At 40.4% G+C, this 14,024-nt stretch overlaps 1 protein-coding gene across 1 annotated transcript in view; it reads right to left on the bottom strand.

Moving 5' to 3' along the window:
• TG (thyroglobulin) overlaps positions 1-7,849 on the bottom strand; it is a 162,164-nt gene extending 154,315 nt beyond the window's left edge. Inside the window, exons 1-5 of the mRNA XM_026841524.1 lie at positions 7,786-7,849; positions 6,056-6,164; positions 5,094-5,191; positions 4,442-4,645; positions 3,929-4,088 (exon numbers count right to left, since the gene is read on the bottom strand). Coding sequence (XP_026697325.1) covers positions 3,929-4,088; positions 4,442-4,645; positions 5,094-5,191; positions 6,056-6,164; positions 7,786-7,849 — 635 coding nt within the window. The remainder of the gene's footprint in view (positions 1-3,928; positions 4,089-4,441; positions 4,646-5,093; positions 5,192-6,055; positions 6,165-7,785) is intronic.
• Positions 7,850-14,024: the final 6,175 nt, after the last annotated feature.

The following is a 14,024-nucleotide window of genomic DNA, read 5'->3' as shown; positions in this document are numbered from 1 at the left end:
AGCACAGAGCCTTTACAAAACCCTTTGGTCTCCTTGTGGCAACCAGGCTCTGACATGATCCAGACCAGTGTTTCGGCACGTGACAAGTCTCCTAAATGCTGGGGTTTTTTAAACAAACACAGGACAATCTCCCTTCAGACAGATTTCTGATCCTTCCTAAGCAGGTACCCAGCATCTAACACATTTTCAATTCTATACTCATCTTTGAGAGCCTGTCAAAGACTGCAAAATAGACGGACGCTGGCTTAATGTTATTACAACACCCGTTCATTAGCTGCTGCCACAAATCTGCACAGGATGGCAGAGTGCCTAAACAAACAGGTTGCTTCCTCTTCCCTATGTGCTACGTATGCTTTCTGCACTGAGTTAAGCACAAAAGCTGATACAAACCTCTCTAATCTTTTTCATTTGCAGAGCATAGCTCAACAGATTAAGAAGAAAGGCTTTTTAACATATTACAAGTAAGACTCTTACTTCTGGAGATCAAAGAGATGCAAGTTTCCAGTATAATATTCTAGGAGTGACAACAGCAAGATTCCAGCAAAGCAATGACTTAGGAAGGAAACTTAATAGGGTCAGAGTTGGAAAAAAATATAATAAATGTGATCTTAACTGACAGGCACTCTACAGTTTCTCCAAGCAAACAGAAGTTTTTCAAGATTCAAAGTGCCAAATTCCAAAACAATCATATTATTTTACAGACACATACCCTTACCCTAAAATATGATAAAAGTCTGGTGTCCCAGCTCCATGTGGCTTATTTGGGAAAACCTAGCAACACAGAAGGGGAATTTTCTGCTCAGGGGAGTGGAGTGGAGTCTGCCCAAGAGCTCTACCACCTCTTGCCAGGGGAGCGGAAGATGTTACTGCTTCCTCAGCACATCAAAGCACAAGCTGGGGAACGCACAAAGCAACAGCAACCCCTGGCAGAGGAAGGGGTTGGTAACCTTGGGGTTCTCCCAGCGTCACCCAGCAGTGCTCCTGCCTCAGAGCTTGCGCATCCCTGTGTAGCGCAGCTTCTCTGTGGCACTCTTTCATGTCTTCAAATTAAAAACCTACAGACTCCTTCCACTTTGGATAGTCAAATCCTGCTCTGCTGCTGACATGCTAAAAGCAATCAAAATGTCATACTTCAGGGCACAAAGGGATTTCTGCCAGCATTAAAACAATGAAATTTAAGATACAAACACCTAAATACCATATTTTTATGGTCTTCAGTGTACACACGGGCATATATAGCTTGGAGTATTTGATGAGCTTCTTGCTCCCCTGAATTATCATGCACTGGCTGCTGCCCGATCAGGAATATGATCTTTTCTCTTCTTAGGAGAACAATGCTTCTATATCCAAAGGCAGACCTCTACACTGCTCATGTCCTTGGAGCTCATCACCTCAGCATCTCAACATCTAGCGGTGTGAAACAGGATGCAATGAAAAAATTTTGCATGCTACTTTCTTTCATCTTCAATGTTAAGAAATCACATGCATAATTACACTACTTTTGTACGGGGCAGATGTGTAGTCATATCCTGTCATTCTGGTTATTTTTGTTCCAAGTTGAGAATACAGCTAAATAAAGTACAAAGAGATATAAATTAGGCCCACAAAACCAAGAGGACAGAACTTTTCTCACCTTACTTGGAAAACTCACTCCCTGCCACTTTTTTCTCAGCCTCTTTTTAATCACAGCCCTTGAGAAGAGCAGTGATAGCTCAGAGTACCTCATCTATCAGACACGGTCCAAAACAATGGCTGAAGCAAAGATGACTACATTTACATTACGAATAAATTTATAGTGTATCCATGTGTTTCAGTAAGAATGCTCACACTCAGAAATATGAGAAAGTAAAGAAATGTGAGATTGTTGACCTTTTCTTCAAACTGAGTCTCCACTCTTGGCTTCCAGCAAAGACAACTCATTACTGATCTTCAAAAGCAGGTTTGCAAGTAACCCCTTCTATGTTTCATATATGAAGCCAAAGTTATAGATGCCTTTCTCACTGACTATTCAAAAATAGAGGGAGAAAACCAAATCATGGGTTTTTTTCTATTGTCAACCAAATAATACATAATAGGGCAGAACCTAGTGAGCTAGAATAAAAACACTGACACAAGGTCTTCAGTCTGATGAAAACTATAGCAAGAAAAAAAGTCAAGGAGGATCTTTTTATGATTTTTTGATCATTCCCATCAATTTGCTACAAGGCTTTCTATCTATCTGCCCGTCTAAGTAGGACCTGGGCACAGTCTGTACACAGTAAGTAAGAGCAGTCAAGTCATTAGGGCGAGGCAGGAAATTCGGGCTCATCTTTCATTCCAAGTGTCTTCCTCTTGGGAAAGTCTTAGCTCTAAGCTTCTGAATTTCTCCATTTATATTTTTTAACATGCTGATTTATTTTGGAATATTTCACAGACTCACAGAATCAACTAGGTTGGAAAGGACCTTGAAGATCATCCAGTCCAACCGTTAACCTAGCACTGACAGTTCCCAACTACACCAGATCCTCGAGTGCTTTATGAAGGTGTAGGGAAATGATTTGGGAAAGGAGTTAGTAAAACATGTCTAGTTTTTAAAAAAAATACAAAGCTACTCCACTGGTTCCACATGAACATAAAATATGGGTTTAAAACCCTGTTCTGCTATAGTCCAATGATGTGGAACTCATCCCTTCAACTCTGTAGTCTGGCCTTCTGTTTATGGGACAGGATAATGACATTTCAGGTAGGAATAGTGTGAAAATAAACATATTAATCACCTGAGATAGTCCGATATGATGGTAATGGGTTAAGTCAATGCCATAATTAGAAAGGTAGACAGCTGGGAGTGAAATGATCCTTCTGTGATTAATAACATGACATGGACACAAGAAAAGCCTGGTCTTGCAGGTCTTTGCAGAAAGATCTCCAAACAGCAGGGGGAAAAAAAAAAAAAAAAAATCATTTAAAGCATTGCTTTCTCCTCTGTGATTGCTCTTTTAGAATTTCCACACTCTACAGGCCAACAAACAATACAGCCGGATTATTTTGCTCTTGCCAAAATAACCTCTCCGGAATCTCTGACAAATTTGCACTGTGCTTTTGGTCCTGCCTTTCATATTTGCTTAAACTAAAACAGAAAACCCTCAAAACAGCAAAATTGACGTTTACATTAAAATGCCTTTGCTACTACAAAGTCAGAATGAGACATTACATTTACTTCACTGCCCTCCACTGGAGAAACGTGTTGACTGAGATACCATGATAACGGCACTTCACGAAATACCGAAAGGTTTTTCTGAGGAATCTGAGCATTTGCACCAAAACAAATTCCTGCCCTGCAGTTCCCCTTGCCCATCCCTTATTTCTCCATCTGAGCACTAATTCCAGCTTCTCCAAAGGACAAAGTCTTCTTGCTCCCATGAACAAGGATTTGATCCAACATCTTGAAGTCTTCCCCAGCCCTCTCAAACCACCCAAAGCCAGTCCAATGTCAGCATGTCCATTCATCACTTGCTGGTTTCCCATCATCACATGGAACTTGCTCGTTATATGTTGCCACTTGTCCATCTGTCCACCCGTTTTCATCTCTTATATGGAATCATCATTCCTACCTCACATGTACATCTGAATTCCTCTGTTCCTTGTGCATTTATCTCTGTTGTTGTGTGTCTGTCTGAAAAGTAGCCCTGGCTACTTTTCCAAATACAGATTGCAATATGTTATCTACTGCTGGTGAGGACACACTGATTAGACTGCAGGGATGGAATACCATTTTTTTCCTAAATGAGCACATTGAATGTGGAAGAAAAGGGTTTTTTACTTGGTCTATTCAATAAGAGAAAATATAATCTGTGGGCACAGATGAAGGGCTTCATGTGGAAGAAAAAAAAAGCAGTAAGAAAGAGATTGGAAGAGATAGCTTTCCTGTTTCAGAAGCCCGTGCTCTTACCTGTTATAACCATGAATGAGATCAAAAAACATCATGTCCGTAGTGTTGACAAACTTGCACTGGACAGGCAGAAACTCTCCATCTGCTGAGCACTGTGGTGGGCTCTTCTCCCCAAACCCGTGCAGAATGCGACGATCTCGAATCTCACAGTTCCCTGGACCTGATGGTAAACAAAGGTAATGTTTACTGGTGGTTTAACTTCCCACAAACATCTGAATAGCCACCCCATGTTTTGGAAGGGGGCTAGATTTATTACAATGAACATCAACACCCAAGTGCCTTGTATTGCCTTTATGAGGAGACGAGAGTTGGACTTGACGATCCTTATGGGTCCCTTCCAACTTGAGATACTCTATGATTCTACAAAACAGGGACTTGAATGCCTCGGTTAAACACCTACACTTCTACAGGATAAGTGTAGGCTGCAGTGTCCAAGCTCCTGACCTACCACCTTTCATCCACACCAAACCTCTCAAACCTACAAAACTCAATGTTTTGTTGAGTATTACTTACACCGTGTTGGCCTTCCTCTCTGTCTGGTGCCATAAATCTCCATTCCTTCTGGATCTACGCACCAGCACTGACCCAGCTTTGTGTCACACTGCACCTCATCAAAAGCCCCTGAATCCAGGCACTGAGGGATGTAGGAGATGGTGCTGCTGTTGATGTATCGACTCACCAAGATCCTCTGCTTTTGCAGCTGGCAAAAGGATAAACCTGTAGTACCAGAGAGGGGCACTGTTAGACAAAGGTACTTACTGGGCACTGAATCATTTATTAAAACAATCTGAGTTTTCTCAGAGCTGGAAGTTATGATTCCGCCACCCAGGTGGCATAAAGACATTGATGGATTTGAGGTTATGAACATTGGTAGAGAGAAACCCACCACAGATGGGGTTGAAGCTCTGCAACTCAAAAGTCAATACCCTAAGTTGATCTTCCATTCATGATTTACATTACTGTGACCTTCATAAATATAGACGTATCAGGTTTTCATGATCATCCCTGAAGAAACTCCAGAACTTCCAGTAGAAAGACCCAGAAAACTACAACAAACTAGAGTCCATCCAAGTCTGAGGCTAACCTATTCTTGATTTCAGCAGTTCAAATGCAGATTTAAATGCTTTTTAACAAATCTAAACAAAAATAGAAACTTGTGACTTACAAGATACGGGATAACCATTCTGTTTGCTGCCAGGTACCTCAATGCCATTCTCATCCACACACCAACAGGAAAGACCATTCCTACTGCACTGAACTGTCCTGAAGGAGGTCACAAGTAACATATTTTAGTTTGTTAATGAGAGCCCTCAGTCAGTACAGGACATAAAGCAAGCCAAACAAGTTCAAGTACTTTAACACCAAAATATTGGAATAGAAAGGGCTGTGTTTCTGGTGACTCTAACTCAACCTGACAGAAGCTTCTAATTCTAGTAATTCTCTGAAGTCTTCAGGAATTGCAGATAAGTGACTTTAAGTCATTCAGGAAGAAAGCAGGTTGGACAAGTACTTGAGATTTATCACACATTTTGAGACATTTTCTGAGTCAAAGCTAGAATGGTCAAGGTTCCCCACCCAAGGCAACAACAATAAGATAATAGTAGAGAACGTTACAATCTATACTCCCCTTCAGCCTCGGCTGTAACTCATTAACTTCTTGCTGTTCGATATATCACTGTTCTCCATGTGCTTTTTAATTCCTTTACTGCCTTTAGAAGGGAACCCAACTGTGCCATTTAGAGGAGGGTGGATAACTTCTCCAAGTCAACTTGGCTCAGCTGTGCCAGCTGGCACACTGGTCACAGACCATGCGCATGCATAGGAAGACAGTAGTTGCATTACACAGAAACTGCACCAAGTATTTAACATGCAAATAATGCTGCCAAGATTAGCCCCTTTTAAGAGGTCTTAGATTGACCTCTTAACCCATAGATTATTTCTAGCAACAGGAAATTAATTCAGAAGAGGCTGGATCTGCAACATGGTTTAGTGAAAACACTTCAAGTCTCGCGCATCCCTTACCCTCCAGTTCATCGATATGGAGGCTCTTCAAAACAGAGGCCAAAGCTTTCATTAGTAACGAAAGGTCACGTTGTGTAACAGCAGAAAATAGCAGTCATTAATTACCTGAACTGGCCGTCTTCTGAGCACTGAGGGACATAAGTTTCTCCTCCTGAAAAAGCCTTTTCCCTCTGAAGTTCACATGGACGTAACGGTTGGGAATCTGTCTGATACTCTGAAAGCAACAAGAAGGCAAACACGTAAGGGTGATTTCACCACAAGCCTGTACTCATCAAAACCCCAATAGTGCCAACTCTGTGTGGTGACAGCCCCATGTTCACGGGTCTTCCTTGGTTGTATCTCCATTGCTCCCTTTCTGCATGGGACAGCACAGGGAGGTACTGAACAAAGTTTCTGGGCTGCCAGCTGCAGGATAAGCACATGATGGAGATGCTCACAAATCCCTTTCCCTCGCCTGTATTTAATTAGTCTCAGCTCTATTCTGTACCGGTATGTCTATCATTTTCTGGTACCTGGGGCACTTATTCAGAGTTTGTTGTGCCTATTACCACAAAATAGCCCTTTGCCATAACCACACATATCACTATTCATGTTTCTGAGTATTTATTCTTTATTGAAGCTAAGTCATTCACTATTCCACCAAGAGGAGAGGTATTTCTTCTTAATCTCATGAAAGACCTAAAAAGAAACAATGTCTAGCAGTTAGCATCAGACTAATTCATATTAAGAGCACTTTTCAATTTTTACTGGGGCACGTTACCAACTACTGAAGCCACCTAGCAAGAAAATAGTTGACTCTTCAGTTCTTAATATGTTCAAACCCATATTTGGATGCTGTTTTAGGAGAATTCAGTAGGTTATTTTTTACAGAACAGGTTAGTTGAGCTGACACGTACTCCATCCTCAAAATCTGATTGCTCTTAATTCCATTGACTAGTTCTATAAAAATATAGTCAACAAACAAAATCATAGCTACAGTAATTTAGACCAGAGTTTCACCTAATCAAGTATTTGGTCTGAGCTAAATTGAAATACATCATAAGTATTCTGAATACATTTCAGTCTCCAATAATTTGCAGCTCAGGGATGACTTTAACCACCGTCGATCTCAGTGCCCCTAAAACCTCTCAATCACTTCTCCTTCTGTGAGTTTTCACTGTGTCCCTTTAAGCCCATGTGAAAATTTTCATGAGACTGTAAAAGGATTTTAGGTTTGTTGACCTATAGACATGTAGGCAAATCTCACCGTTTTCATTTCAAACATGACTCTAAGACATTTGCTCTGTGATGCGCGGAGATCCCTGTGCACAGTGCTAGAGAGGGTCTACTAAGACATCTGAGTTAAGAGGTTAATTCAGTGATTCAAATTGCTTGTTGTGCAGGACTATCAAACTCAGACCAAAGAACTGGGGATGACACTCAGACTATCCAGTATCTTAAGGTTCAATCTTAAATTAGATGATAGCACATACAAGTAGAAGATATATATAATCTTAGGACCTTCACATCCCTGCAGTACTACATTACTTACCCAAGCTCCTTCTCTAGCCCAGTCTGTTCTTCCAGAAAACTTTTTTTTTCCCCCACCCAAAATCCAGGTGTACTGAACTCAGATTACCCTGACCATTTAGTGTTGTGTTTGTACAAACACTCCAGGTTAGTGTTTGACCTGGAGTCCAAACTCAGTTTGTACAGCACACAATAACTAGCTAAGTTGGCAGTGTGAAAGATTCAAGACCATTATATAGTTTGCCAGAATAATATAGAGAACAATGCAAAGATCACAGGAGCACAGTCGCTGCTGGACGCAGACAAAGTAAAAGAAGCGTACTTACCAAATATATTGGCTGCTGCTATACTAATAAAGCAGCAAAGGGTGCAAAATGGGATGGAACCCATCTTGCGATGGGAGAGCTCCATCCCCTCTTGTCAGCAAGGCAGCCCTGCACATCCCATGCAGCCTTTGCCTGCCTTTTTATAGCAGCCATCGTGTGGATGGGTTCACTTATGTGCTGGTAGACTGGCCACAGAATTGGGCAAGTGACGCATACAACGCTTCTGAGAAAACCACAAGAGGCCCGTTCACCTGGAACATCATCCCTCGTGGTTCTCCTCAGCCAGTTCTCATCCCCGCTCCAGGGAGCACTGATGACCTGGTCACGGGAGGAGAGCAAGCGGCAACAGGCACAGGGGGGCTTAGTTAAATCAATGTGCAAATTAAGCATATTGACATGACCCCAGACAAGAGCTCCTGCACTCACCTGCACTGTGGTGCAACCAGAACTTGTGCTCTGTATCAGAATTGCACTTTTTTGTGTTTCTAGGGAGCCTAGCCTGCTGAGGGGACAAGGGAAGAGTTAGGCCTCCAAGCACTGCAGCCCTAGGTGTAAATACAGTTCATACTTTTTTTTATTAGTGAAAACTGGGATGGACAACAGCCCCACTGGCTATGAAGGGAATTGAGGGTCACAGTCAACTGCATTTGATCTTCTGCTTTTAATCCCACTTGCACCATGTAATTTAATACCAGCTAGTATCTGACGAGAAGCAGATTAGCTTCTTGGGCTTTATCCTCCAGGTGTAAGATCTGTATAACCATTAAGCACGTTAAGTGAAGATTTTTGGTACTAATTACATTTCAAGGCCAGGTTGGACAGGGCTTTGGGCAACCTGGGCTAGTGGAAGGTGTCCCTGCCCATGGCAGGGGGGTTGAGACTAGATGATCTTTAAACATTCCTTCCCACACAAACCATTCTGATTCCATGACATATGTAAGATCCTCAATCAAAACCATATCAGAAATACTATTTCCTTGGTTCCAGAGTTATCAATTCTTACTCGTCCACCTTTTATGATTGTCAGTTAGCATTTACTTGCACCTGGAATTATAAGAACACACCCTCACTTGTAAAAGGTAGTTGGACAGATGAGACCAGAATAAATAGCTAAACAATAACAGTGGAACAGGTTTGATGCTGGATTTAAGCTGACTTCAAGAAAAAGTGACAGCAGCACTCTTGTTTGTGATTCATAGTACTAGACAGTCTAGAAACAACTCTGATACTCTCTTACAGACCAACAGTGTGCTAACATTGATCCAAACACCCTTCTGTGTAGGCTGTAGACTACTCAGTGTTACACTGTTTGACACATATGGTAAATGTGATCTCAAACAGCAGCACAAGCTTGCTTTAGCATGACTAGCCTTTTTAAAATCAGTGGGACTACAGTTAGATTTTACTTTCTCTGGACTTGAGGAAAGCCAATAGTCTGCAGAAAGATCAACCCGGGAAATGATGAAGAATGTGCCCAATGTAGATGACAGACCAAAAAAGGCAACCTTCAGAGGCATAAAGAATAGAAATCCTATGATAGCCCTGACTAAGCAGGTACAGAAAGAAAATGGATTTCTGGGCAGGGATAGGATTTGTAGGGAAACATACCTGCAAAACAAAAGAATCTGACTACATGGAGAATAGCCAGCATTAGCACTAGGGTGGCTGAATTGGGAAAGATAAAAAGTTTGATCATGACATATATTTCTGACTCAAGCATGCTTCAAGAGCCTCAGGTTTGTGCCTGAGCCCCAGTGCAGTGGGGCAGGCACAGGAGAGCAACAAGCGATAGTCCAGCCCAGCGGCACAGGCTCTCCGGGGCAGCAGGGTCTGTGCTTACAGGTACAACAAAGTTTCCAAGCCACTGAAACACATACCCAGAGTGTGTGTGTCATATTGATTTAGTCCATTTTTCTACAGTTAGTAAAAAAGTCATTCAGGTTCCTTGCACAGCAAATGGGGAGAGAAGGAAGCTCATCGCTATTCACCGTTCTCTGTTCTTTGCTACTGAAGGTCATTGGTAGCTGATAAAACAGTAAAGCAGACTGGAAACCAAGGAGGTATCAAAGGGCTATTACTAACAGAGAGAAGTACAAATCTGCAATATCTACGTAGTGATGATTCTCCTCAAGATTACTTTTATTTCCTTCAGAAACACTCAGAAAACAACCTCTGAACTATGCAAGTTGGGAAGAACAACTAAGTATTAAAAGTCTCTCAAAAAGTGAAGTGAGAAAGTGGGTTTTGGCAGTTGGCATCGCTTAAACCACTTCTGGATGTGCGTCAAACCAAGATGGGTATCTCGGTACATGCAAGTTCAATGAGATGCAATGGCCTGTGGATTAAAAAGAAAAAAAAAAAATGGAAAAAACAGTTTACAGAGCAATACACGCAATCCACACTCGTCAGGGAAAAAAAGGCACTTTTCTATGGCTGGTCAAATTCAAATTAAAAGCCTCACTGCATAACCTTTGGTGAAGAGACAACTTGAATTGACCTCTATTTTTAGCACCTGAGAAAAGATGGAATAATATCTTAAATTAGCTTACCAGTGAAGGGCAGAAAAGAAGTAAGCAGAAAAGGTCCCTATGGCAAATATGGCCTTAAAACTTACATACCTTCAAAATCATTGCTCTAGTCCTGGAAATAAGTGTTTTGTTTGCTGTACACACTAGCAAAAAGAGATTCAATCTAGACTATAATTGTTGGGGGAAAGAAAAATGTCAGTGTTGATGAAACAATGAAATCACAAATCTCAAGGGCGAAGCAGACCATTTATTCATTGTTCCAGTTTTGCACACACTTTCTTAGCAGAATAAATTGTTTGTGCAACTGCAACTTTTACATATTGGAAAGCCCAGGGGTAAATGTTTCCTGTATATAAATATATAAACATCTATACACACAGAAAAGTTGCTCTTGCCCAAATAAAACTTGAGCTTGAGAAGTCAAACTTAGTTTAAGAAATTAACTTAAGGGAGTCTCCTGAATGAAGCAGCAGATTGAAAGCAAAAATTTTAAGAACTGAAAACATTGGCAAATTATGCCCATATCATTTATTTTTAAATAATAGACTGTTTTTCTATGTTAAATAAATCACCATTAGTCAAACCTCTTCCACAATTTAAGAAAACTATGCAAAAACACAGACTAACAGCATTTGTTAGTAACTCATTACACTTACAGTGCTTTACACTTGGTACATTTCTTCTCAAACATGAAACATTTGTCTCAATCTTCTTCACACGATTTTGGCAGAGATAACAATAATAAGACCTTGTGAAGCACTTTAGCATCTCTGATTAGGTTTTTAAAAAATCCTCATGTGATGCAACATTAAGTTATGACAAGAAAAAAAGCACAGCCCCACCAGATAATGCAAGTTTCAGTCACTTCATGCATGACATGTTCTTCACACTGACAGAATGATGGGGAAGTAACGTCTATACTAAACTTGGCTGGAACAGAAAAGTGAGCAGAGAACTTCTGGTTTTTGTATTATAATTTGTTCGCTGAAAAAGTGTCTTTGATGACAAAAGAACCTCAAGAAGCCCACATAAGAACATCTGAATTTGCCTTTGTCCCTACAGAGATGAACCATTTCTAGGACTGGTACAATGTCTTTTTTCTTATTTACACATGGGTGATAAAGCAGTTTTCCTCTATCTAATAGTGCCACGGTGATGCAAGGTAGAAAAACATTTATTTTATTCCCACATCTGGGATGCAGATTGTTTTGAAATCCCAAGCAGCAGTCAGTTCTGCAACCCGCAGTGCCGTGATGGATAGAGTTGCACACCGAATCAATTCAAGATTTGACAAAAGCAAGTTAACACAGCGAGAAAAGGCACCGCCAGTCACACAAGGACAGCAACAGGGTGACAAACTTCTGGCACTACTAGGACAAAACTACTTTTGGTCTTTTTGATAATGCAATATTTAACCTCTGAACTGAAGACAATAGCATACAGCCAATGGAGTCAGAAAGCAAGTTCAAGGACAAACAGTCCCTCTATCCCATAACAAAGCTGTAGAACTCAGTGTGTCACCTGATGCTGCAGAGAGAAATGAATGAAAAAAGATGGATTAAACTCACCTATCAGTGATTGATAAAAGTGATGGTCACGATAAAGATATTGCTAAAGGAAACCTCAGTTTATCAGAGGTACACTAAGGGAAAGACCAATTTGTACAGAACTTTTGTAGCCAGTATATTTCTACAGATGCTGACAGATACTGAAGACACTGGGCTAGCCAGATGTTTGATCTGATTTAGGAAACCTCTTCTTTAATAAGTCTGACAAAGTGTTTCAGTATGTTACTCCAAGGTCTGAATTCAGCCTTGTGTCTTACATTTGAGACACTGCTTTGAGACTGTCCCTTCAATAATGCTTAAGATATCTGTTTCAGAATTTAAATTTTGAAATGTTACATGTTTATGATATCTGTTGTTGTTGTGAACAACAGAATTTGTCTGTATTAGTAACTCATTCAGATTCTGTCCAACTTCATTCATCTGCTGCTTATCATTTATGCCATGGTCCACAGGATGTCTAAAAGAAATTTCTCAGCATTGTTTGCTTATTTGTTTTCTACCAGAGTCCTGAACAACAGCTTGTAGGCAATATTAAAATAAATCACTAAAAGCAAACTGAAGTTATTTTGTAATGATGTTTGTATAAAGGCACAAAACTAGAAACACCCTTAGAAGGCAGACATCTGTCCAAAGAGATGCCATCACTGTGAACATGTGGGAAGACATTTGTGTTTTAAGAACTGAGTGCTTTGTAAAACTCAAACACTGCAATTGCTAAACACCAAAGCAGTTCAGGAACAGAAAAATCTTCTAATTATTTTGCCACACAGTAATTCATTACTGTAAATTCACTGACTGCACAATTTGCCTACAGGCTAAAACAGAGAAGTCCCTATAAAGCTTTGCAATGTATACAAGAGTATTGAGGACTGCATATAACTACAGGTTAAAAATGCAACTGAAGATTCCCTAATGCTTTAAAACATACACAAACACTCACTAGCACAAAAGTCCACTGAACGGGAGCCCAGGCACATAACAATCTCAACAGATCTTTATTGTGAGTATTAGAACGCAGTCAACATTATTGCTATTATAAAAAAATCACAAAAGAAAGTATTTTGCTTCTCTCATAGAAGATTTAATAATAGTGCACTGCTGCCTCTCTCAGAGTGTTTAGTGACAATACACTGACGCACGTGGCTACAGCTGAACAGAGGTGGCTCTGGCCAGTTTGAAAGAAAGGCAGGCTGCTGTCTGAAGCAAACAGCAATTGAACTAGATTTAGTTATTCAATCCATAGAATACGGTTGGCTCATCTACCACTTACACACAGGCCTGGTGTGTATGGAAAGGAAAATTAACTCCTGAATGATTTTTCATGCTAGTTCATTTTTTCCATGTTTTTTTTTTTTTTTTTTTTTTTTTTTTTTTTTTTTTGAGTTGTTCAGGCTGGTGCAGAATGGCTGTCAAATGCACAATCTGCTCCCTGTGCAGTGTATTTTCACCATCATTACATGCTCCATATTTGTTTTCCATATATAAACAGATATACACATAGTGTATAATACTTATTGCTACAGACAGACCCCCGCACCCAGTGCCCAGGACACAACATAGTATAATAAAAACCATTACGGAAGTATTTTCAAACATCCTCTGTAAAATGATCACTTAAAGCCATATGGACTCAATACAACAGAAAAGGTGTCAGCTAATAAAATGTGAGAATAGCAATAGGCATTCTGAGTGATTCAGCCTCTGATCTTAACAAGCACTGCAAACTTAAGGTGCATGTACTGTAACATTTCTAAGCAGTAGAGAGAAAACCTACAGTTCCAGTGTTCTAAGCCAACATGGCAAAGATGGGTTCTGTTTGCAAATGAATGGCATCACTGCATGCACCTCCGTTACACATCAGCACCCACACATAACTACGAACAGGGCAAGGTAGTCAAGATGGCCTGATTACACACTTCCTACCAAGCCCCTGTTTGCAGAGTGCTACTCACCCCCTACTTTTGTTCCTGATTTTTACATTAAGCTCCAGTTCAATTCAGGACCTGGTTTGCATCTTTTAAAGTTTCAACGAATAAAAATAGTTGCAGTCTCCCTTTATATACAAAGGAAAAATATTCTGGTTTGCAAACATCAAAATAGTTTTATATTTTTACTGTGATGTTCAAGCAACTCCTTTACAGCC

The sequence above is a fragment of the Athene cunicularia genome (genome assembly GCF_003259725.1).
Source record: "Athene cunicularia isolate RWA chromosome 2 unlocalized genomic scaffold, athCun1 chr2_part1, whole genome shotgun sequence".
In the NCBI taxonomy this organism is placed as follows: domain Eukaryota; kingdom Metazoa; phylum Chordata; class Aves; order Strigiformes; family Strigidae; genus Athene; species Athene cunicularia.
The sequence above is the reverse complement of the archived record's forward strand: the minus strand, read 5'-3'. Positions and strand labels throughout refer to the sequence as shown.